General features: G+C 37.1%; 2 protein-coding genes across 2 annotated transcripts; both read right to left on the bottom strand.

Moving 5' to 3' along the window:
• Positions 1-185: 185 nt before the first annotated feature.
• Positions 186-12770, bottom strand: LOC142977080 (macrophage mannose receptor 1-like). Its single transcript, XM_076120777.1, has 21 exons — positions 12520-12770; positions 12058-12288; positions 11330-11605; positions 10918-11139; positions 10164-10427; positions 9687-9917; positions 8974-9237; positions 8512-8742; positions 7786-8061; positions 7370-7591; positions 6616-6879; positions 6140-6370; positions 5466-5741; positions 5050-5271; positions 4415-4678; positions 3953-4183; positions 3227-3502; positions 2811-3032; positions 2045-2320; positions 1570-1800; positions 186-1118 (listed from the first exon to the last, which is right to left on the bottom strand). Exons 1-21 carry the CDS (start codon positions 12707-12709, stop codon positions 898-900), a joined length of 5121 nt encoding a protein of 1706 aa, XP_075976892.1. The 5' UTR covers positions 12710-12770; the 3' UTR covers positions 186-897.
• A 334-nt stretch (positions 12771-13104) lies between these two features.
• On the bottom strand, positions 13105-20418 carry LOC142977395 (macrophage mannose receptor 1-like). Its single transcript, XM_076121274.1, has 12 exons — positions 20331-20418; positions 19192-19296; positions 18289-18429; positions 16934-17203; positions 16380-16610; positions 15922-16197; positions 15513-15734; positions 14874-15137; positions 14412-14642; positions 13686-13961; positions 13274-13495; positions 13105-13154 (listed from the first exon to the last, which is right to left on the bottom strand). Exons 1-12 carry the CDS (start codon positions 20416-20418, stop codon positions 13105-13107), a joined length of 2376 nt encoding a protein of 791 aa, XP_075977389.1.
• Positions 20419-21951: the final 1533 nt, after the last annotated feature.

The following is a 21951-nucleotide window of genomic DNA, read 5'->3' as shown; positions in this document are numbered from 1 at the left end:
ATTCAGTTACGAAACCAGTTAGTATCATTCAACTACGCGACTTTCGAACATGGCTAAAGCTAATTCCGTAGACGTTCAATAGATGTCACTTTAACAAAAAAATAATCACAAACAAAACACACGTGTGTTTTGTTTGGTATCTCATTAGATACCAATTTATCACATACTCGAAAAAAGACCTCACGAATATTTTATGAAGCAAATAATAAAATTTTTGTCACCTATAAAAGTTGTAAAAGATTTTTTTTTTATGTAAAATCAAATCCTCGAAAATCACATAATTATCATTATTATGTATATGTACCTATAAGTTTCGCACGCAAGTGGTCGCAGGTTCGAACCCGAGGCAAAACATCAATGACTTTTCGAAGTTATGTGTGTATTAGAAATAATTATCACATGCTCCAACGGCGAAGGAAAATATCGTGAGAAAACCTTGCATGCCTAAAATTTGTTTAATACATTAATTGAGGGTATGCAAAGTCACCAACCCGCACTTGGCCAGCGTGGTGGACTCAAGGCCTAACCCCTCCCTCATTACGGGAGGAGACCCTTGCCCAGCAGTGGGACAGTAATGGGTTAAATTTATTTATTTATAATTCAAATACATAATGTACATTATATTTCTTAACATTATCAATGAAAATATTTTAATATTTTTGTAATAGCTATAATTTATTGTAATCAATTTGATAATACTGATAACAATAATATTTAATTTAATTTTTGGGCTAAAAGAATATTTTATTATAAATTTATTATATTGTACGACATTTTTTTTAATAACATAAAGAAAATCACAGAGGTAATAATTTTGCAATTGTGATTATTAGTTTAAGAGTCGTTTGTAACAGTACCTAATTAAAATAGCGAAAAAAAAAACAACTGACAGTGCGCTTAGTCACTGACAGTCGTGACATTGGCGGTAAGATTTTCGTTAGATGCCGGTGTTGTTGAAGTCATTCCCATTTCCAACTCACAAATAAAATGTCTACGCTGTCCACAGTAGAAATCATAATACGATCGAAGGAAAAACACCGCCATACATTTGTCGTCTCTGGCAACAGGAATCGGACGACTCCAGTCGTTGTAATAGTATATCTGCTCCAAGCTCTGGCCTAAAACAATAAATAAATTAATTCAAATCATTACCTATGAACACGCCTTGCCTATAAGCATTCGTTTATTAGGTCTCTGATTTTACAAAGGGTGGGTCAACTATAGTCGCAGATATATTATTATGTCTCATCAAATTATGTACAATGCTTAGAAGATATTGAGTAAACTTGTTGCTGCCCGTGCTTCGACTTGCTCGCTGAGTTCAAATCTTCCCCCTCGACATGTGCTGTGTTCGTCACTCTTTTGAAGGAAAGCCGCGTTATCCGATAATTAAGAAAAAAAATGAATAGAATTGTACACCTCATAGATAGGACACTAAGCCCCTCTCTTTATCACGCCTTATGGGTAAGTTTTAATTGGTGGTACCGCGGCTCTTGACAGATGAAATAGTAGTTTCCGTTTTTAAACGTACAATGACTATGCAGAAGTCAATTAACGAAACATATTTACCTTGCACACTTTTCCATTTACCATTTTCTGCTTTTATTCCCACATGTATTCCAGCAGCACCTGATCTAGGAGGAACTTCGTCTATTTCTGTTAAAAGTTTTGCCTCGCGCTCGTCGTTTATAACGAGTAAATATCCTCCTTCAGCTGCGCAAGCGTCACTCGCCTCCTGCCACGATAGTTCTTCTGGGTGATACTTGTAACAACTCGACGATGAAGAGTACGGTTTGTATCCTAAAAAATGTAAAAGATATACCATTTCATTAATTCATTCACAATACAATTGCATTTATTCTGCAATGAAGTGTTAATCTTTAAGGGATTTAAAAAAAGAGACTTAAGTATATTTGGACGGTATGTTTTACTTAATTTCTAAACAGACTTTCGTGATTTTTATATTATTCGATGTGGAGTACCTGGTCCCCTAACAATTTATTTAAGTTTAGATTAAGAACGAAACTATTTTGTTACACTGTACCTTCATCCGATGTTCCACATACGTCACTGTTGCTGGTGATATAAGGCGTGGTGTCAGTCGTCACATCAGTCACGCCCTCAGTGGTAAAAAGCTCGTCAGATGGCGCTGTCGTTGAAAACATTCCCATTTCCAACTCACAAATAAAATCTCTGCGCTGTCCACAGTAGAAGTCATCGTATGATTGAAGGAAGAACATCGCCATACAATGTTCTTCTCTTGCAATAGGAACTGGATTTCCCCAGGCATTATAATAATATATTTGTTCCAAGCTCTGGCCTAAAAAAGGTAAAAAGTAACTTGTCTTGCTTATGAATAATCATTTGATTAGGATTGCGGTTTTTCAAAGGGTAGGTCGATTATCGACGCAGATGAATCTTTCAGAAAGCTATTGAGGTGTTCGACGATTTCTTCAAAGTATTTGATTGTTTCCAACATAGTTATTTTTTTTTGCTCGACTTGCGGGGGCACTTCCGTGCTCCCAGATAATAATAATCATTTATTTCGACCAAACGATCACACACATCGAAAGAAAGTTACAGAAAAATAATAAAAATAAACAAAACATAATGAGATCATCTGTTTGGCAGTACATGTATTTTATACGCCTAATAAATAGTATACTAAACCTCCCTCATTGACAACACTTTCTAAAAATTAAAGATAGGTTGCTCATTATCACAAGAACCGCTAATGACGGATGTAGAGGACGATAACATTTAATAACGTGAATGGATTATGAGTAACTTCAATAAGGAAACGTATTTACCTTGCACACTTATCCATTTGCCATTTTCTACCCTGATTCCCACATGTATTCCTGGATAAGATGGTATGTCGAATGTTTTTTTTATAAGTTTTGCCTCGCGCTCGTCGTTTACAACGAGTAAATATCCTCCTTCAGCTGCGCAAGCGTCACTCGCCTCCTGCCACGATAGTCGTTCTGGGTGATACTTATAACAACTCGACGATGAAGAGTGTGACTTGTAACCTAAAATAAAACAATAAATAATTGTTTAATTCATTCAGAAAAATATCGAATTGAAATCAATATATTAAGACAGTGTAGTATAGAGCAAGCATGGATGTATAAAATATAGTAAAACTATTTGACCGTGCGTTTACTTTTGATCGCTGAGACTTTTGAGATTTAAATTAAGAACGAAACCTTTTTTAACAATTTACCTTCATCCGTTGTTCCACATACGTCAATGTTGCTAGTGATATAAGTCGTGGCGTCAGACGTCACATCAGTCACGCCCTCAGTGGTAAAAGGCTCGTCAGATGGCGCTACCGTTGAAAACATTCCCATTTCCAACTCACAAATAAAATCTCTGCGCTGTCCACAGTAGAAGTCATCATATGATTGAAGGAAGAACAACGCCATACAATTTCCGTCTCTGGCAATAGGAACCGGACGACTCCTGCGGTTATAATAGTATATATGCTGCAAGCTGTGGCCTAAAACAATGAATAAACTAATTCAAATCATTACCTATAAACACGCCTTACCTATAAGCATTCGTTTATTAGGTCTCTGATTTTACAAAGGGTGGGTCAACTATAGTCGCAGATATATTATTATGTCTCATCAAATTATGTACAATGCTTAGAAGACATTGAGTAAACTTGTTGCCGCCCGCGCTTCGACTTGCTCGCTGAGTTCAAATCTTCCCCCTCGACATGTGCTGTGTTCGTCACTCTTTTGAAGGAAAGCCGCGTTATCCGATAGTTAAGAAAAAAATGAATAGAATTGTACACCTCATAAATAGGACACTAAGCCTCCCTCTTTATCACGCCTTATGGGTAAGTTTTAATTGGTAGAACCGCGGCTCTTGACAGATGAAATAGTAGTCTCCGTTTTTAAACGTACAGTGACTATGCAGAAGTCAATTAACGAAGCATATTTACCTTGCACACTTTTCCATTCACCATTTTCTGCTTTTATTCCCACATGTATTCCAGCAGCACCTGATCTAGGAGGGACTTCATCTATTTCTGTTAAAAGTTTTGCCTCGCGCTCGTCGTTTATGACGAGTAAATATCCTCCTTCAGCTGCGCAAGCGTCACTCGCCTCCTGCCACGACAGTTCTTCTGGGTGATACTTGTAACAACTCGACGCTGAAGAGTACGGTTTGTATCCTAAAAAACATTAAAAAATATACCATTTCATTATTTCATTCACAATACAATTGCATTTATTATGCGATGAAATGTTAAACTTTAAGGGACTTAAGTATATTCGGACGGTATGTTTTACTTAATTTCTAAACAGACTTTCGTGATTTTTATATTATTCGATGTGGAGTACCTGGTCCCCTAACAATTTATTTAAGTTTAGATTAAGAACGAAACTATTTTATTACACTGTACCTTCATCCGATGTTCCACATACGTCACTGTTACTGGTGATATAAGGCGTGGTGTCAGTCGTCACATCAGTTATAACAATCTCGTTAGATGTCGGTGTCGTTGAATTCATTCCCGTTTCCAACTCACAAATAAAATCTCTATACTGTCCACAGTAGAAATCATCGTATGACCGAAGAAAGAACATCGCCATACAATGTTCTTCTCTTGCAATAGGAACTGGATTTCCCCAGTCATTATAATAATATATTTGCTCCAAGCTCTGGCCTAAAAAAGGTAAAAAGTAACTTGTCTTGCTTATGAATAATAATTTGATTAGGATTGCGGTTTTACAAAGGGTAGGTCGATTATCGACGCAGATGTATCTCTCAGAGAGCTATTGAGGTGTTCGACGATTTCTTCACAGTATTTGACTGTTTCCAAAATAGAACAATTCTAAGAAATGTTAAACGCTATGGGATTAATGATACAGATCTCGATTTGCTTGCCTTGCATTTGAGTGGCAGAATTAAAAAGGCAGATAATAATGGAGTAAGGATTTCTGGATCAGCAGTTTCCGCTAATGACGGATGTAGAGGACGATAACATTTAATAACGTGAATGGATTATGAGTAACTTCAATAAGGAAACGTATTTACCTTGCACACTTATCCATTTGCCATTTTCTACCCTGATTCCCACATGTATTCCTGGATAAGATGGTATGTCGAATGTTTTTTTTATAAGTTTTGCCTCGCGCTCGTCGTTTACAACGAGTAAATATCCTCCTTCAGCTGCGCAAGCGTCACTCGCCTCCTGCCACGATAGTCGTTCTGGGTGATACTTATAACAACTCGACGATGAAGAGTGTGACTTGTAACCTATAATAAAACAATAAATAATTGTTTAATTCATTGAGAAAAATATCGAATTGAAATCAATATATTAAGACAGTGTAGTATAGAGCAAGCATGGATGTATAAAATATAGTAAAACTATTTGACCGTGCGTTTACTTTTGATCGCTGAGACTTTTGAGATTTAAATTAAGAACGAAACCTTTTTTAACAATTTACCTTCATCCGTTGTTCCACATACGTCAATGTTGCTAGTGATATAAGTCGTGGCGTCAGTCGTCACATCAGTCACGTCCTCAGTGGTAAAAAGCTCGTCAGATGGCGCTGTTGTTGAAAACATTCCCATTTCCAACTCACAAATAAAATCTCTGCGCTGTCCACAGTAGAAGTCATCATATGATTGAAGGAAGAACAACGCCATACAATTTCCGTCTCTGGCAATAGGAACCGGACGACTCCTGCGGTTATAATAGTATATATGCTGCAAGCTCTGGCCTAAAACAATGAATAAATTAATTCAAATCATTACCTATAAACACGCCTTGCCTATAAGCATTCGTTTATTAGGTTTCTGATTTTACAAAGGGTGGGTCAATTATAGTCGCAGATATATTATTATGTCTCATCAAATTATGTACAATGCTTAGAAGATATTGAGTAAACTTGTTGCCGCCCGCGCTTTGACTTGCTCGCTGAGTTCGCGTTATCCGATAGTTAAGAAAAAAATGAATAGAATTGTACACCTCATAAATAGGACACTAAGCCTCCCTCTTTATCACGCCTTATGGGTAAGTTTTAATTGGTGGTACCGCGGCTCTTGACAGATGAAATAGTAGTCTCCGTTTTTAAACGTACAGTGACTATGCAGAAGTCAATTAACGAAGCATATTTACCTTGCACACTTTTCCATTCACCATTTTCTGCTTTTATTCCCACATGTATTCCAGCAGCACCTGATCTAGGAGGAACTTCGTCTATTTCTGTTAAAAGTTTAGCCTCGCGCTCGTCGTTTATAACGAGTAAATATCCTCCTTCAGCTGCGCAAGCGTCACTCGCCTCCTGCCACGACAGTTCTTCTGGATGATACTTGTAACAACTCGACGATGAAGAGTACGGTTTGTATCCTAAAATATGTAAAAAATATACGATTTCAATAATTCATTCACAATACAATTGCTTTTATTTTGCAATGAGATGTTAAACTTTAAGGGACTTAAAAAAAAGAGACTTAAGTATATTTGGACGGTATGTTTTACTTAATTTCTAAACAGACTTTCGTGATTTTTATATTATTCGATGTGGAGTACCTGGTCCCCTAACAATTTATTTAAGTTTAGATTAAGAACGAAACTATTTTATTACACTGTACCTTCATCCGATGTTCCACATACGTCACTGTTGCTGGTGATATAAGGCGTGGTGTCAGTCGTCACATCAGTTGTAACAATCTCGTTAGATGTCGGTGTTGTTGAATTCATTCCCGTTTCCAACTCACAAATAAAATCTCTGCGCTGTCCACAGTAGAAGTCATCGTATGACCGAAGAAAGAACATCGCCATACAATGTTCTTCTCTTGCAATAGGAACTGGATTTCCCCAGTCATTATAATAATATATTTGCTCCAAGCTCTGGCCTAAAAAAGGTAAAAAGTAACTTGTCTTGCTTATGAATAATCATTTGATTAGGATTGCGGTTTTACAAAGGGTAGGTCGATTATCGACGCAGATGAATCTTTCAGAAAGCTATTGAGGTGTTCGACGATTTCTTCAAAGTATTTGATTGTTTCCAACATAGTTATTTTTTTTTGCTCGACTTGCGGGGGCACTTCCGTGCTCCCAGATAATAATAATCATTTATTTCGACCAAACGATCACACACATCGAAAGAAAGTTACAGAAAAATAATAAAAATAAACAAAACATAATGAGATCATCTGTTTGGCAGTACATGTATTTTATACGCCTAATAAATAGTATACTAAACCTCCCTCATTGACAACACTTTCTAAAAATTAAAGATAGGTTGCTCATTATCACAAGAACCGCTAATGACGGATGTAGAGGACGATAACATTTAATAACGTGAATGGATTATGAGTAACTTCAATAAGGAAACGTATTTACCTTGCACACTTGTCCATTTGCCATTTTCTACCCTGATTCCCACATGTATTCCTGGATAAGATGGTATGTCGAATGTTTTTTTTATAAGTTTTGCCTCGCGCTCGTCGTTTACAACGAGTAAATATCCTCCTTCAGCTGCGCAAGCGTCACTCGCCTCCTGCCACGATAGTCGTTCTGGGTGATACTTATAACAACTCGACGATGAAGAGTGTGACTTGTAACCTAAAATAAAACAATAAATAATTGTTTAATTCATTCAGAAAAAAATCGAATTGAAATCAATATATTAAGACAGTGTAGTATAGAGCAAACATGGATGTTTAAAATATAGTAAAACTATTTGACCGTGCGTTTACTTTTGATCGCTGAGACTTTTGAGATTTAAATTAAGAACGTAACCTTTTTTAACAATTTACCTTCATCCGTTGTTCCACATACGTCAATGTTGCTAGTGATATAAGTCGTGGCGTCAGTCGTCACATCAGTCACGCCCTCAGTGGTAAAAAGCTCGTCAGATGGCGCTGTTGTTGAAAACATTCCCATTTCCAACTCACAAATAAAATCTCTGCGCTGTCCACAGTAGAAATCATCATATGATTGAAGGAAGAACAACGCCATACAATTTCCGTCTCTGGCAATAGGAACCGGACGACTCCTGCGGTTATAATAGTATATATGCTGCAAGCTGTGGCCTAAAACAATGAATAAACTAATTCAAATCATTACCTATAAACACGCCTTACCTATAAGCATTCGTTTATTAGGTCTCTGATTTTACAAAGGGTGGGTCAACTATGGTCGCAGATATATTATTATGTCTCATCAAATTATGTACAATGCTTAGAAGATATTGAGTAAACTTGTTGCCGCCCGCGCTTCGACTTGCTCGCTGAGTTCAAATCTTCCCCCTCGACATGTGCTGTGTTCGTCACTCTTTTGAAGGAAAGCCGCGTTATCCGATAGTTAAGAAAAAAATGAATAGAATTGTACACCTCATAGATAGGACACTAAGCCTCCCTCTTTATCACGCCTTATGGGTAAGTTTTAATTGGTGGTACCGCGGTTTTTGACAAATGAGATAGTAGTCTCCATTTTTAAACGTACAATGACTATGCAGAAGTCAATTAACGAAGCATATTTACCTTGCACACTTTTCCATTTACCATTTTCTGCTTTTATTCCCACATGTATTCCAGCAGCACCTGATCTAGGAGGAACTTCGTCTATTTCTGTTAAAAGTTTTGCCTCGCGCTCGTCGTTTATAACGAGTAAATATCCTCCTTCAGCTGCGCAAGCGTCACTCGCCTCCTGCCACGATAGTTCTTCTGGGTGATACTTGTAACAACTCGACGATGAAGAGTACGGTTTGTATCCTAAAAAAATTTAAAAAATATACGATTTCATTATTTCATTCACAATACAATTGCATTTATTATGCGATGAAATGTTAAACTTTAAGGGACTTAAGTATATTCGGACGGTATGTTTTACTTAATTTCTAAACAGACTTTCGTGATTTTTATATTATTCGATGTGGAGTACCTGGTCCCCTAACAATTTATTTAAGTTTAGATTAAGAACGAAACTATTTTATTACACTGTACCTTCATCCGATGTTCCACATACGTCACTGTTGCTGGTGATATAAGGCGTGGTGTCGGTCGTCACATCAGTTGTAACAATCTCGTTAGATGTCGGTGTCGTTGCATTCATTCCCGTTTCCAACTCACAAATAAAATCTCTGCGCTGTCCACAGTAGAAGTCATCGTATGACCGAAGAAAGTACATCGCCATACAACGTTCTTCTCTTGCAATAGGAACTGGATTTCCCCAGTCATTATAATAATATATTTGCTCCAAGCTCTGGCCTAAAAAAGGTAAAAAGTAACTTGTCTTGCTTATGAATAATCATTTGATTAGGATTGCGGTTTTTCAAAGGGTAGGTCGATTATCGACGCAGATGAATCTTTCAGAAAGCTATTGAGGTGTTCGACGATTTCTTCAAAGTATTTGATTGTTTCCAACATAGTTATATAATAATAATCATTTATTTCGACCAAACGATCACACACATCGAAAGAAAGTTACAGAAAAATAATAAAAATAAACAAAACATAATGAGCTCATCTGTTTGGCAGTACATGTATTTTATACGCCCAATAAATAGTATACTAAACCTCCCTCATTGACAACACTTTCTAAAAATTATAGATAGGTTGCTCATTATCACAAGAACCGCTAATGGCGGATGTAGAGGACGATAACATTTAATAACGTGAATGGATAATGAGTAACTTCGTTAAGGAAATATAATTACCTTGCACACTTTTCCATTTACCATTTTCTGCTTTTATTCCCACATGTATTCCAGCAGCACCTGATCCAGGAGTGATTTCATCTATTTCTGTTAAAAGTTTAGCCTCGCCCTCGTCGTTTATAACGAGTAAATATCCTCCTTCAGCTGCGCAAGCGTCACTCGCCTCCTGCCACGATAGTTCTTCTGGGTGATACTTGTAACAACTCGACGATGAAGAGTACGGTTTGTATCCTAAAATGTGTTAAAAAATATAACATTTCATTAATTCATTCATTATACAATTGCATTTATTCTGCAATGAAGTGTTAATCTTTAAGGGACTTAAAAAAAAGAGACTTAAGTATATTCGGACGGTATGTTTTACTTAATTTCTAAACAGACTTTCGTGATTTTTATATTATTCGATGTGGAGTACCTGGTCCCCTAACAATTTATTTAAGTTTAGATTAAGAACGAAACTATTTTATTACACTGTACCTTCATCCGATGTTCCACATACGTCACTGTTGCTGGTGATATAAGGCGTGGTGTCAGTCGTCACATCAGTTGTAACAATCTCGTTAGATGTCGGTGTTGTTGAATTCATTCCCGTTTCCAACTCACAAATAAAATCTCTGCGCTGTCCACAGTAGAAGTCATCGTATGACCGAAGAAAGAACATCGCCATACAATGTTCTTCTCTTGCAATAGGAACTGGATTTCCCCAGTCATTATAATAATATATTTGCTCCAAGCTCTGGCCTAAAAAAGGTAAAAAGTAACTTGTCTTGCTTATGAATAATCATTTGATTAGGATTGCGGTTTTACAAAGGGTAGGTCGATTATCGACGCAGATGAATCTTTCAGAAAGCTATTGAGGTGTTCGACGATTTCTTCAAAGTATTTGATTGTTTCCAACATAGTTATTTTTTTTTGCTCGACTTGCGGGGGCACTTCCGTGCTCCCAGATAATAATAATCATTTATTTCGACCAAACGATCACACACATCGAAAGAAAGTTACAGAAAAATAATAAAAATAAACAAAACATAATGAGATCATCTGTTTGGCAGTACATGTATTTTATACGCCTAATAAATAGTATTCTAAACCTCCCTCATTGACAACACTTTCTAAAAATTAAAGATAGGTTGCTCATTATCACAAGAACCGCTAATGACGGATGTAGAGGACGATAACATTTAATAACGTGAATGGATTATGAGTAACTTCAATAAGGAAACGTATTTACCTTGCACACTTATCCATTTGCCATTTTCTACCCTGATTCCCACATGTATTCCTGGATAAGATGGTATGTCGAATGTTTTTTTTATAAGTTTTGCCTCGCGCTCGTCGTTTACAACGAGTAAATATCCTCCTTCAGCTGCGCAAGCGTCACTCGCCTCCTGCCACGATAGTCGTTCTGGGTGATACTTGTAACAACTCGACGATGAAGAGTGTGACTTGTAACCTAAAATAAAACAATAAATAATTGTTTAATTCATTCAGAAAAAAATGGAATTGAAATCAATATATTAAGTGTAGTATAGAGCGAGCATGGATGTTTAAAATATAGTAAAACTATTTGACCGTGCGTTTACTTTTGATCGCTGAGACTTTTGAGATTTAAATTAAGAAGGAAACCTTTTTTAACAATTTACCTTCATCCGTTGTTCCACATACGTCAATGTTGCTAGTGATATAAGTCGTGGCGTCAGTCGTCACATCAGTCACGTCCTCAGTGGTAAAAGGCTCGTCAGATGGCGCTATCGTTGAAAACATTCCCATTTCCAACTCACAAATAAAATCTCTGCGCTGTCCACAGTAGAAGTCATCATATGATTGAAGGAAGAACAACGCCATACAATTTCCGTCTCTGGCAATAGGAACCGGACGACTCCTGCGGTTATAATAGTATATATGCTGCAAGCTGTGGCCTAAAACAATGAATAAACTAATTCAAATCATTACCTATAAACACGCCTTGCCTATATTAATAAGCATTCGTTTATTAGGTCTCTGATTTTACAAAGGGTGGGTCAACTATAGTCGCAGATATATTATTATGTCTCATCAAATTATGTGCAATGCTTAGAAGATATTGAGTAAACTTGTTGCCGCCCGCGCTTCGACTTGCTCGCTGAGTTCAAATCTTCCCCCTCGACATGTGCTGTGTTCGTCACTCTTTTGAAGGAAAGCCGCGTTATCCGATAGTTAAGAAAAAAATGAATAGAATTGTACACCTCATAAATAGGACACTAAGCCTCCCTCTTTATCACGCCTTATGGGTAAGTACCACCAGTACCGCGGTTTTTGACAAATGAGATAGTAGTCTCCGTTTTTAAACGTACAATGACTATGCAGAAGTCAATTAACGAAGCATATTTACCTTGCACACTTTTCCATTCACCATTTTCTGCTTTTATTCCCACATGTATTCCAGCAGCACCTGATCTAGGAGGGACTTCATCTATTTCTGTTAAAAGTTTTGCCTCGCGCTCGTCGTTTATAACGAGTAAATATCCTCCTTCAGCTGCGCAAGCGTCACTCGCCTCCTGCCACGACAGTTCTTCTGGGTGATACTTGTAACAACTCGACGCTGAAGAGTACGGTTTGTATCCTAAAAAAATTTGAAAAATATACCATTTCATTATTTCATTCACAATACAATTGCATTTATTATGCGATGAAATGTTAAACTTTAAGGGACTTAAGTATATTCGGACGGTATGTTTTACTTAATTTCTAAACAGACTTTCGTGATTTTTATATTATTCGATGTGGAGTACCTGGTCCCCTAACAATATATTTAAGTTTAGATTAAGAACGAAACTATTTTATTACACTGTACCTTCATCCGATGTTCCACATACGTCACTGTTGCTGGTGATATAAGGCGTGGTGTCAGTCGTCACATCAGTTGTAACAATCTCGTTAGATGTCGGTGTCGTTGAATTCATTCCCGTTTCCAACTCACAAATAAAATCTCTATACTGTCCACAGTAGAAGTCATCGTATGACCGAAGAAAGAACATCGCCATACAATGTTCTTCTCTTGCAATAGGAACTGGATTTCCCCAGTCATTATAATAATATATTTGCTCCAAGCTCTGGCCTAAAAAAGGTAAAAAGTAACTTGTCTTGCTTATGAATAATCATTTGATTAGGATTGCGGTTTTACAAAGGGTAGGTCGATTATCGACGCAGATGAATCTTTCAGAAAGCTATTGAGGTGTTCGACGATTTCTTCAAAGTATTTGATTGTTTCCAACATAGTTATTTTTTTTTGCTCGACTTGCGGGGGCACTTCCGTGCTCCCAGATAATAATAATCATTTATTTCGACCAAACGATCACACACATCGAAAGAAAGTTACAGAAAAATAATAAAAATAAACAAAACATAATGAGATCATCTGTTTGGCAGTACATGTATTTTATACGCCTAATAAATAGTATACTAAACCTCCCTCATTGACAACACTTTCTAAAAATTAAAGATAGGTTGCTCATTATCACAGGAACCGCTAATGACAGATGTAGAGGACGATAACATTTAATAACGTGAATGGATTATGAGTAACTTCAATAAGGAAATGTATTTACCTTGCACACTCATCCATTTGCCATTTTCTACCCTGATTCCCACATGTATTCCTGGATAAGATGGTATGTCGAATGTTTTTTTTATAAGTTTTGCCTCGCGCTCGTCGTTTACAACGAGTAAATATCCTCCTTCAGCTGCGCAAGCGTCACTCGCCTCCTGCCACGGTAGTCGTTCTGGGTGATACTTGTAACAACTCGACGATGAAGAGTGTGACTTGTAACCTAAAATAAAACAATAAATAATTGTTTAATTCATTCAGAAAAAAATCGAATTGAAATCAATATATTAAGTGTAGTATAGAGCGAGCATGGATGTATAAAATATAGTAAAACTATTTGACCGTGCGTTTACTTTTGATCGCTGAGACTTTTGAGATTTAAATTAAGAATGAAACTTTTTTTTACAATTTACCTTCATCCGTTGTTCCACATACGTCAATGTTGCTAGTGATATAAGTCGTGGCGTCAGTCGTCACATCAGTCACGCCCTCAGTGGTAAAAAGCTCGTCAGATGGCGCTGTCGTTGAAAACATTCCCATTTCCAACTCACAAATAAAATCTCTGCGCTGTCCACAGTAGAAGTCATCGTATGATTGAAGGAAGAACAACGCCATACAATTTCCGTCTCTGGCAATAGGAACCGGACGACTCCTGCGGTTATAATAGTATATATGCTGCAAGCTGTGGCCTAAAACAATGAATAAACTAATTCAAATCATTACCTATAAACACGCCTTGCCTATATTAATAAGCATTCGTTTATTAGGTCTCTGATTTTACAAAGGGTGGGTCAACTATAGTCGCAGATATATTATTATGTCTCATCAAATTATGTACAATGCTTAGAAGATATTGAGTAAACTTGTTGCCGCCCGCGCTTCGACTTGCTCGCTGAGTTCAAATCTTCCCCCTCGACATGTGCTGTGTTCGTCACTCTTTTGAAGGAAAGCCGCGTTATCCGATAGTTAAGAAAAAAATGAATAGAATTGTACACCTCATAAATAGGACACTAAGCCTCCCTCTTTATCACGCCTTATGTTTTAATTGGTAGAACCGCGGTTTTTGACAAATGAGATAGTAGTCTCCGTTTTTAAACGTACAATGACTATGCAGAAGTCAATTAACGAAGCATATTTACCTTGCACACTTTTCCATTCACCATTTTCTGCTTTTATTCCCACATGTATTCCAGCAGCACCTGATCTAGGAGGGACTTCCTCTATTTCTGTTAAAAGTTTTGCCTCGCGCTCGTCGTTTATAACGAGTAAATATCCTCCTTCAGCTGCGCAAGCGTCACTCGCCTCCTGCCACGATAGTTCTTCTGGGTGATACTTGTAACAACTCGACGATGAAGAGTACGGTTTGTATCCTAAAAAAATTTGAAAAATATACCATTTCATTATTTCATTCACAATACAATTGCATTTATTATGCGATGAAGTGTTAAACTTTAAGTGACTTAAGTGTATTCGGACGGTATGTTTTACTTAATTTCTAAACAGACTTTCGTGATTTTTATATTCTTCGATGTGGAGTACCTGGTCCCCTAACTATTTATTTAAGTTTAGATTAAGAACGAAACTATTTTATTACACTGTACCTTCATCCGATGTTCCACATACGTCACTGTTGCTGGTGATATAAGGCGTGGTGTCAGTCGTCACATCAGTTGTAACAATCTCGTTAGATGTCGGTGTCGTTGCATTCATTCCCGTTTCCAACTCACAAATAAAATCTCTATACTGTCCACAGTAGAAGTCATCGTATGACCGAAGAAAGAACATCGCCATACAATGTTCTTCTCTTGCAATAGGAACTGGATTTCCCCAGTCATTATAATAATATATTTGCTCCAAGCTCTGGCCTAAAAAAGGTAAAAAGTAACTTGTCTTGCTTATAAATAATAATTTGATTAGGATTGCGGTTTTACAAAGGGTAGGTCGATTATCGACGCAGATGTATCTCTCAGAGAGCTATTGAGGTGTTCGACGATTTCTTCACAGTATTTGACTGTTTCCAAAATAGAACAATTCTAAGAAATGTTAAACGCTATGGGATTAATGATACAGATCTCGATTTGCTTGCCTTGCATTTGAGTGACAGAATTAAAAAGGCAGATAATAATGGAGTAAGGATTTCTGGATCAGCAGTTTCCGCTAATGACGGATATAGAGGACGATAACATATAATAACGTGAATGGATTATGAGTAACTTCATTGAGGAATCATATTTATTTACCTTGCACACTTATCCATTTGCCATTTTCTACCCTGATTCCCACATGTATTCCTGGATAAGATGGTATGTCGAATGTTTTTTTTATAAGTTTAGCCTCGCCCTCGTCGTTAATAACGAGCAAATATCCTCCTTCAGCTGCGCAAGCGTCACTCGCCTCCTGCCACGATAGCCGTTCTGGGTGATACTTGTAACAACTCGACGCTGAAGAGTGTGACTTGTAACCTATAATAAAACAATAAATACTTGTTTAATTCATCCAGAAACGTGAATTGAAATCAACATATTAAGTGTAGTATAGAGCAAGCAGGGATGTATAAAATATTGTCAAACTATTTGACAGTGCGTTTTTTTTTATCGCTGAGAACTTTGAGAGTTAAATTAAGAACGAAACTATTTTATCACAATGTACCTTCATCCGATGTTCCACATACGTCAATGTTGCTAGTGATATAAGTCGTGGAGTCAGTCGTCACATCAGTCACGACCTCAGTGGTAACAATCTCGGTAGATGTCGGTGTCGTTGGAGGCATTCCCATTTCCAACTCACAAATAAAATCTCTGCGCTGTCCACAGTAGAAATCATCGTATAATCGAAGGAGGAACAACGCCATACACTGTTTGTCCTTGGCAATAGGAGTTAGTTTTTTCCAGATGTTATAGTAGTATATTTGCTCCAAACTCTGACCTAAATAAAGAAATTGGTTAATATAAGTATTATCTAGATCCTCGACACTAAGCCTCTCTCTTTATCACGCCATATGGGTAAGTTTTAATTGGTTGAACCGCGGCTCTTGACAGATGAAGTTGTAGTCTCCGTTTTTAAACGTACAGTGACTATGCAGAAGTCAATTAACGAAGCATATTTACCTTGCACACTTTTCCATTCACCATTTTCTGCTTTTATTCCCACATGTATTCCAGCAGCACCTGATCTAGGAGGGACTTCATCTATTTCTGTTAAAAGATATGCCTCGCGCTCGTCGTTTATAACGAGTAAATATCCTCCTTCAGCTGCGCAAGCGTCACTCGCCTCCTGCCACGATAGTTCTTCTGGGTGATACTTGTAACAACTCGACGATGAAGAGTACGGTTTGTATCCTAAAATTTGTAAAAAATGTACCATTTTCTTCACTTATTCACGGGTATTTTTTCTGTCGCAATAATTTTTGAGCTATAATATCAGTCTATTCTTTTTAAAGACAATAAAATGGAAAAAAAATGCATTGCTTGCTTTACTTGGCACCGACTTCAATCGTGTCAGTAGGTAACAACTGCCAATTATTGTATATTTTTAAAGGTATTAGTAGGTTCGGGCAATAAATGTTTTTCTTTCGTATTTAAAAATGGCAATTAATAATTAAATAATTTGTTTTTTATAAACAAAATCAGAAGTCGTGGTATTATGTGCTAGAAGTACTTACCTTTAGCTGATCCACAATTTGCAATTCTGCTAGTAGTATGAGCTGTCACTTCATCTGGTGTCGTGCTAGGTATGGTGTATATTCCATCAGTGTTATTTTCCATCCTTGATTCTTGTACGGTCTTCAATGGCTTGTAACACATGTACGGAAGAGGTTTTGAGCACGGCACGACTTTTACAGATCGGACGTCCATTCCTAAACAATCGCCATCACGTGGATCCAGCTTATCTATCATATCGTTCACACTCTTTATATCTTCAAAAGACATACCTGCAACGACGATTTATAACTTAGGCTTGTTTTTTTACGTAACACACCACGACGCAGCGACAAAATGTGGTTGCGATGTGGTCGCGATTTGATAGTATGAAACACGTGTTTCATAACGGCCACAAAATGTAGTACGTGCAAATTGTATTTTTATTTTAATAGGAATATGCACCCGACCACGTGTCATCCTTGTGGTGTGGTTGTTGCGTGGTTGTGTTACGTCTGAAATACCCCTTAAGCTCGACAGCGGGCGCCCGCGACGAGCACCCGTTCCACATACAACACGCGCAATTTATCTCGGTCGGCTTGAAGTTAGCTGCAGTAGCTTTGCAGATGTCATTTTTTGTAAATGGTGACGTCACAGGGTACTGTATAAATGTTCTATTATGCCTAACTTCAAGCTGGCCAAGATAGATTGCACGTACTGTGCATGCTAACGCGTATGTGCAGGCAGGCGCGTGAATCGTTAACACAGGACTGGGCTGAGCAAGGAGATGGGTGCCCGCACAGACAACCGGGACGGAGCAATTTTGTATGAGACCGCGCAGGCGTCCACTTAACGCAGTTTCAAACCCTAGGCTACACCTTTCAAATTTAACCCTACCATATCAAAAACTCTCTAATGCCATAAGTAAAACAGGCTGGTTTAACAATTTACTTAAGCTTACAGACGTATTGGCAATCTTCGTACCAAATTTCAACTTTCTACGCTCAGTAGTTCTGACTGTGCGTTGCCCATCAGTCAGTCAGTCACTCAGTAACGGAAAAGTTATTTATACCTATATATGTATACTAGCTTTTACCTGCGACTTCGTCCGCCACCTGAATTTTCCCATGGGAATGCGTCATTTTTCCAGGGTAAAAGGTAGCCTATGTCTTTTTTTAGGTATCAAAATATGTCCATACCAAATTTCATGCAAATTGATTCAATAGTTTAGGCGCGATTGAGTAATAGACAGACAGACAGAATTACTTTCGCATTTATAATATTAGTATGGATTGATTGATGAAAATCTAGGCTCTTATGATGCCTATCCTATAACACCCGCAGTAAAACCAAATCGTACGTAAGTCTAAGTACTAACCTTGGTCAGATACGTATTGTAATTGATTGTTTATTGTTTTAGCGTGTCCTATGAAGTAAGGTGTGGTGTGATTATGGACTCCAATCAGCGTCAACATTTCGATCCTAAGTGTTTCACTTATGGGCGCTGCTAGGACAGCATCTGTAACACACAGAATAACGTACCGTAAAATGGAGTTACTTTAAAGAATTTTAGGGTTAATTCGATCCTAGAAATAAGTAAATTGCCGGCTTAAAAAGCTAGCTACGAGTTCACTTTTCCTGTTCTTGATACTAAATAGCAATTTTAATACAATTATAGCGTTTCAAATAGTGTAATAGTTAAACATGCCCATTTTTTTTCTATTTTAAATTAACCCCTGTATTCAAAAGTACTGTTTTTCCGGTACGTCAAATTAATTGTAGTGAAATATTAGTTGACGAGGTTACAAACAATATTAAACTTGTACAAGTAAGAGGTCATCTAAAACGCTCAGGATATATTTGTTTTTCCGTAAATAATGTTGAAATTGTATGTAATGAAATTATAATTATAACAGACTAAAATATTTTATCAGACTCTCATTTGATACCAATGAAAATATGAAACTGTGACGTCACTACACCGTAATTCTAAAAGGTTTTCACATTTCATAAAGAGTAGCTGATTAGACTAGTAGTCAAATATCCTATTATGTACTGTCTGCCAAAACTCCAATGTATGTGTCAACTGTCAACATAAGGACGAGGATAGCGTAGCTCTCGATGCGTAATCGAAACTCCACCTATTTAACGATGTAAAGTCTATACTAATGGGTCGATCGCTTTTTAAGGTTAAGCTACGCTTGCCGAGGTTATTCTTTAGATGGGTGACCATAGTATACATTCCGAGATTCGGAAGGCAGGATAAATTGTGGGTACATACCTTGAGCGGCGCAGTTATTGCGTGCCTCTTCCCACGACGCAATGATCTTATGAACTTTAAGCGAGCCCGTGACGTGGTCATCTTGCAAAAACCGGCCCTGTATTACTACCAATAAAAAAAAATAGATTTAAATAACACAAGAGGAAAGTGCATGTCATACTATTTCATTAAAGAAGGCTGTCGCGACATTTAACCGATGATAATGAACGCAAACTGAAATATAAAAAAGAATAAACGACTATTAAAATAAAAATGACCAGCCATATTTTAATGACATTAGAGTCGTATTTTGCACTTATATTTTGTGATTTTTATCAGGCTTCTAACTACGTGCTTTAAGTGTCATCTCTCAGGTTAGTACTAGGGTAGGTATAGTTACACATACTTCATACGGCACGCAAGCCACGCCCACATGCCCCGTTCTCTTGTGTTAGTTAATCCGTGTATTTAACGTATCATTAAAACTGTCTTAGGTCACCAGGAATGCAGAAAGGGTTTAGTCCACTTCTTTGGTCAAGTATGGATTGGGGACTTTATAGAAGACTAGCTGACCCGCGCAACTTCGCTTGCGTCACATAAGAGAGAACGGGTCAAAATTGTCCCCGTTTTTGTAACATTTTTCACCCGTACTCTGCTCCTATTGGTAGTAGCGTGATGATATATAGCCTATAACCTTCCTCGATAAATGGACTATCTAACACTGAAAGAATTTTTCAAATCAGACCAGTAGTTCCTGAGATTAGCGCGTTCAAACAAACAAACAAACAAACAAACAAACAATCAAACAAACAAACAAACTCTTCAGCTTTATAATATTAGTATAGATTTCAATATTAATTATAATTTTACAACTCATACACGGTCATTTGATTCCAAACTAAGCAGAGCTTGTACTATGGTAACCAAATAACTGATACACATACATATATGCTTCTAAACACATACCTATAAAAATACATTTACAGAGAGGTTCGGAACAGATACTCGTGCTCATCACACAAATACATATTTGTCCCGGATTCGAATCCACTACACGCGGCGTTACGGTTATTGTGGCGAGATGACGTGTATTTAAACAGAACTGTAATTAATTATTTTAATTGTAGATAGTACAGGCACTCATAGCCAGTTGCGCTCACTGGTTGGTAAACCATCTATAGGTTGAGCAAACCTTGGCGCGGCCATTCCATAGATCGGTGGCGGAATAGTGGTATTTAAACTGGGCATCTCCGTGCTTCGGAAGGCACGTAAAGGTCGGTCTCGGTTGTTGTCAATAAAGATAATAGTCGTTAAGCCACGTCAAAGGAATTCGGGTGGCTTGAACAATTTGGACACTAGGTTGACCACTAGCCATACGATAAAGAAGAAATAAGAAGTAAGAAAGAATATAAAAAGTAAAGGGACTTACCAATCGGCACTATCAGGAGCAAAACTATGTACAAGTTCATTGTATTATATGTATATACTGCGGAAACCGATCTACCTTCCTAGTTTTATACTGCCACAAGTTTCTTATTGTTTCTACTATAAATCAGTAGTTCTCAACATTTGTTGTAGTAGTATGTATTATACATATTTAACACTAGCTTTTGCCTGCGATTTCGTCCGCGTTGAGATTTAGGACAGACTTTTCATTTAAACTTTCATCCCCTATTTTATTCTCTTAGGGGAAAAATTGATAAAATCCTTTCTTAGCGGATGCCTACGTCTTAACATCTGCCTGCCAAATTTCAGCTCGATCCGTCTAGTGGTTTGGCTGTGCGTTGATAGATCACTATGTCAGTCAGTCGCCTTTGAGTTATATATTATGTTCAGATTCCTACGTTGATTGTTCAAAGTATGAATTTTCTATTAAACTAACTGCTTTTGATCGTAAGTATTTAAATCAAAAGCTATTGTAATCCTACTGTTAATCCTACTTCCTACTAATATTATAAATGCGAAAGTTTGTGAGTATGTATGGAAGTTTGTTACTCTTTCACGCAAATACTATTGAACCAATTACATTGAAATTTGGTATGTAGGTAGTTGAAGACCCAGAATAACACATAGGCTACTTTTTATTCCGGAGTTCGAATCGGGATTTACAAGGGAAGGGTTTCCACGCAGTCGAAGTCGCGGCCGGCCGCTAGTTATTAATATATTATATATAGTTGTAGTTATACTATATATTATATAGATGAATGTGTGCATAGTTTTTTTTGTAGATCGTTTAGAACCCCTGCATTATGATAAGATGGGAAGGTCACTGGTATTTGGACATTGAATTATTTAACATTATAACAAATTTATCATGATGTATAACCACATCCGTCTGGTAATAGTTAAAATTGATAATAAAATTGGTAATTCTATAGTTGTTATCATTTACTTGGGAACGTGTAAATACTTCTCTAATATTCTGAAGCTATTCAGGTCCTGGAGGATGAATTCAATACCAGTTTAAACTGGCACGACCTCAAACAAGAGAACTTAGTATTTTTTTTAGGCTGTGATAGATTTAATCCGCAAACAATGTGGGTATTATATATGTTTGATACTAATATTATAAAGCTGAAGAGTTTATTTGTTTGTTTGAACGCGCTAATCTCAGGAAGTACTGGTCCGATTTAAAAAATATTTCAGTGTTAAATAGCCCATTTATTGAGGAAGGCTATAGGTTATATAAAATGATCACGCTACGGCAAATAGGAGTAGAGTACCAGTAAAAAATATTTAAAAAACGGAGAAAAGTTTTACTAATTCTCTCTAATCTGACGC

This window comes from Anticarsia gemmatalis, chromosome 12, assembly GCF_050436995.1.
Source record: "Anticarsia gemmatalis isolate Benzon Research Colony breed Stoneville strain chromosome 12, ilAntGemm2 primary, whole genome shotgun sequence".
NCBI lineage: Eukaryota > Metazoa > Arthropoda > Insecta > Lepidoptera > Erebidae > Anticarsia > Anticarsia gemmatalis.
This window is presented reverse-complemented; position numbering and strand designations above follow the sequence as displayed.

Excerpts from the sequence above, each read along its gene's own strand:
- LOC142977080 (XM_076120777.1), bottom strand. The coding sequence starts at position 12,709 with ATGGCGATGTTCTTTCTTCGGTCATACGATGACTTCTACTGTGGACAG. Across the intron at positions 10,428-10,917 it reads CAAATGGATAAGTGTGCAAG|GCCAGAGCTTGGAGCAAATA; the intron begins GTAAATACGTTT and ends TACCTTTTTTAG. Across the intron at positions 4,679-5,049 it reads CAAATGGATAAGTGTGCAAG|GCCAGAGCTTGGAGCAAATA; the intron begins GTAAATACGTTT and ends TACCTTTTTTAG.
- LOC142977395 (XM_076121274.1), bottom strand. The coding sequence starts at position 20,418 with ATGCCCAGTTTAAATACCACTATTCCGCCACCGATCTATGGAATGGCC. Across the intron at positions 13,496-13,685 it reads ATGTGGAACAACGGATGAAG|GTTACAAGTCACACTCTTCA; the intron begins GTAAATTGTAAA and ends GTTTTATTTTAG. Across the intron at positions 13,155-13,273 it reads CAAATGGATGAGTGTGCAAG|AAAGTGTTGTCAATGAGGGA; the intron begins GTAAATACATTT and ends TTTAATTTTTAG.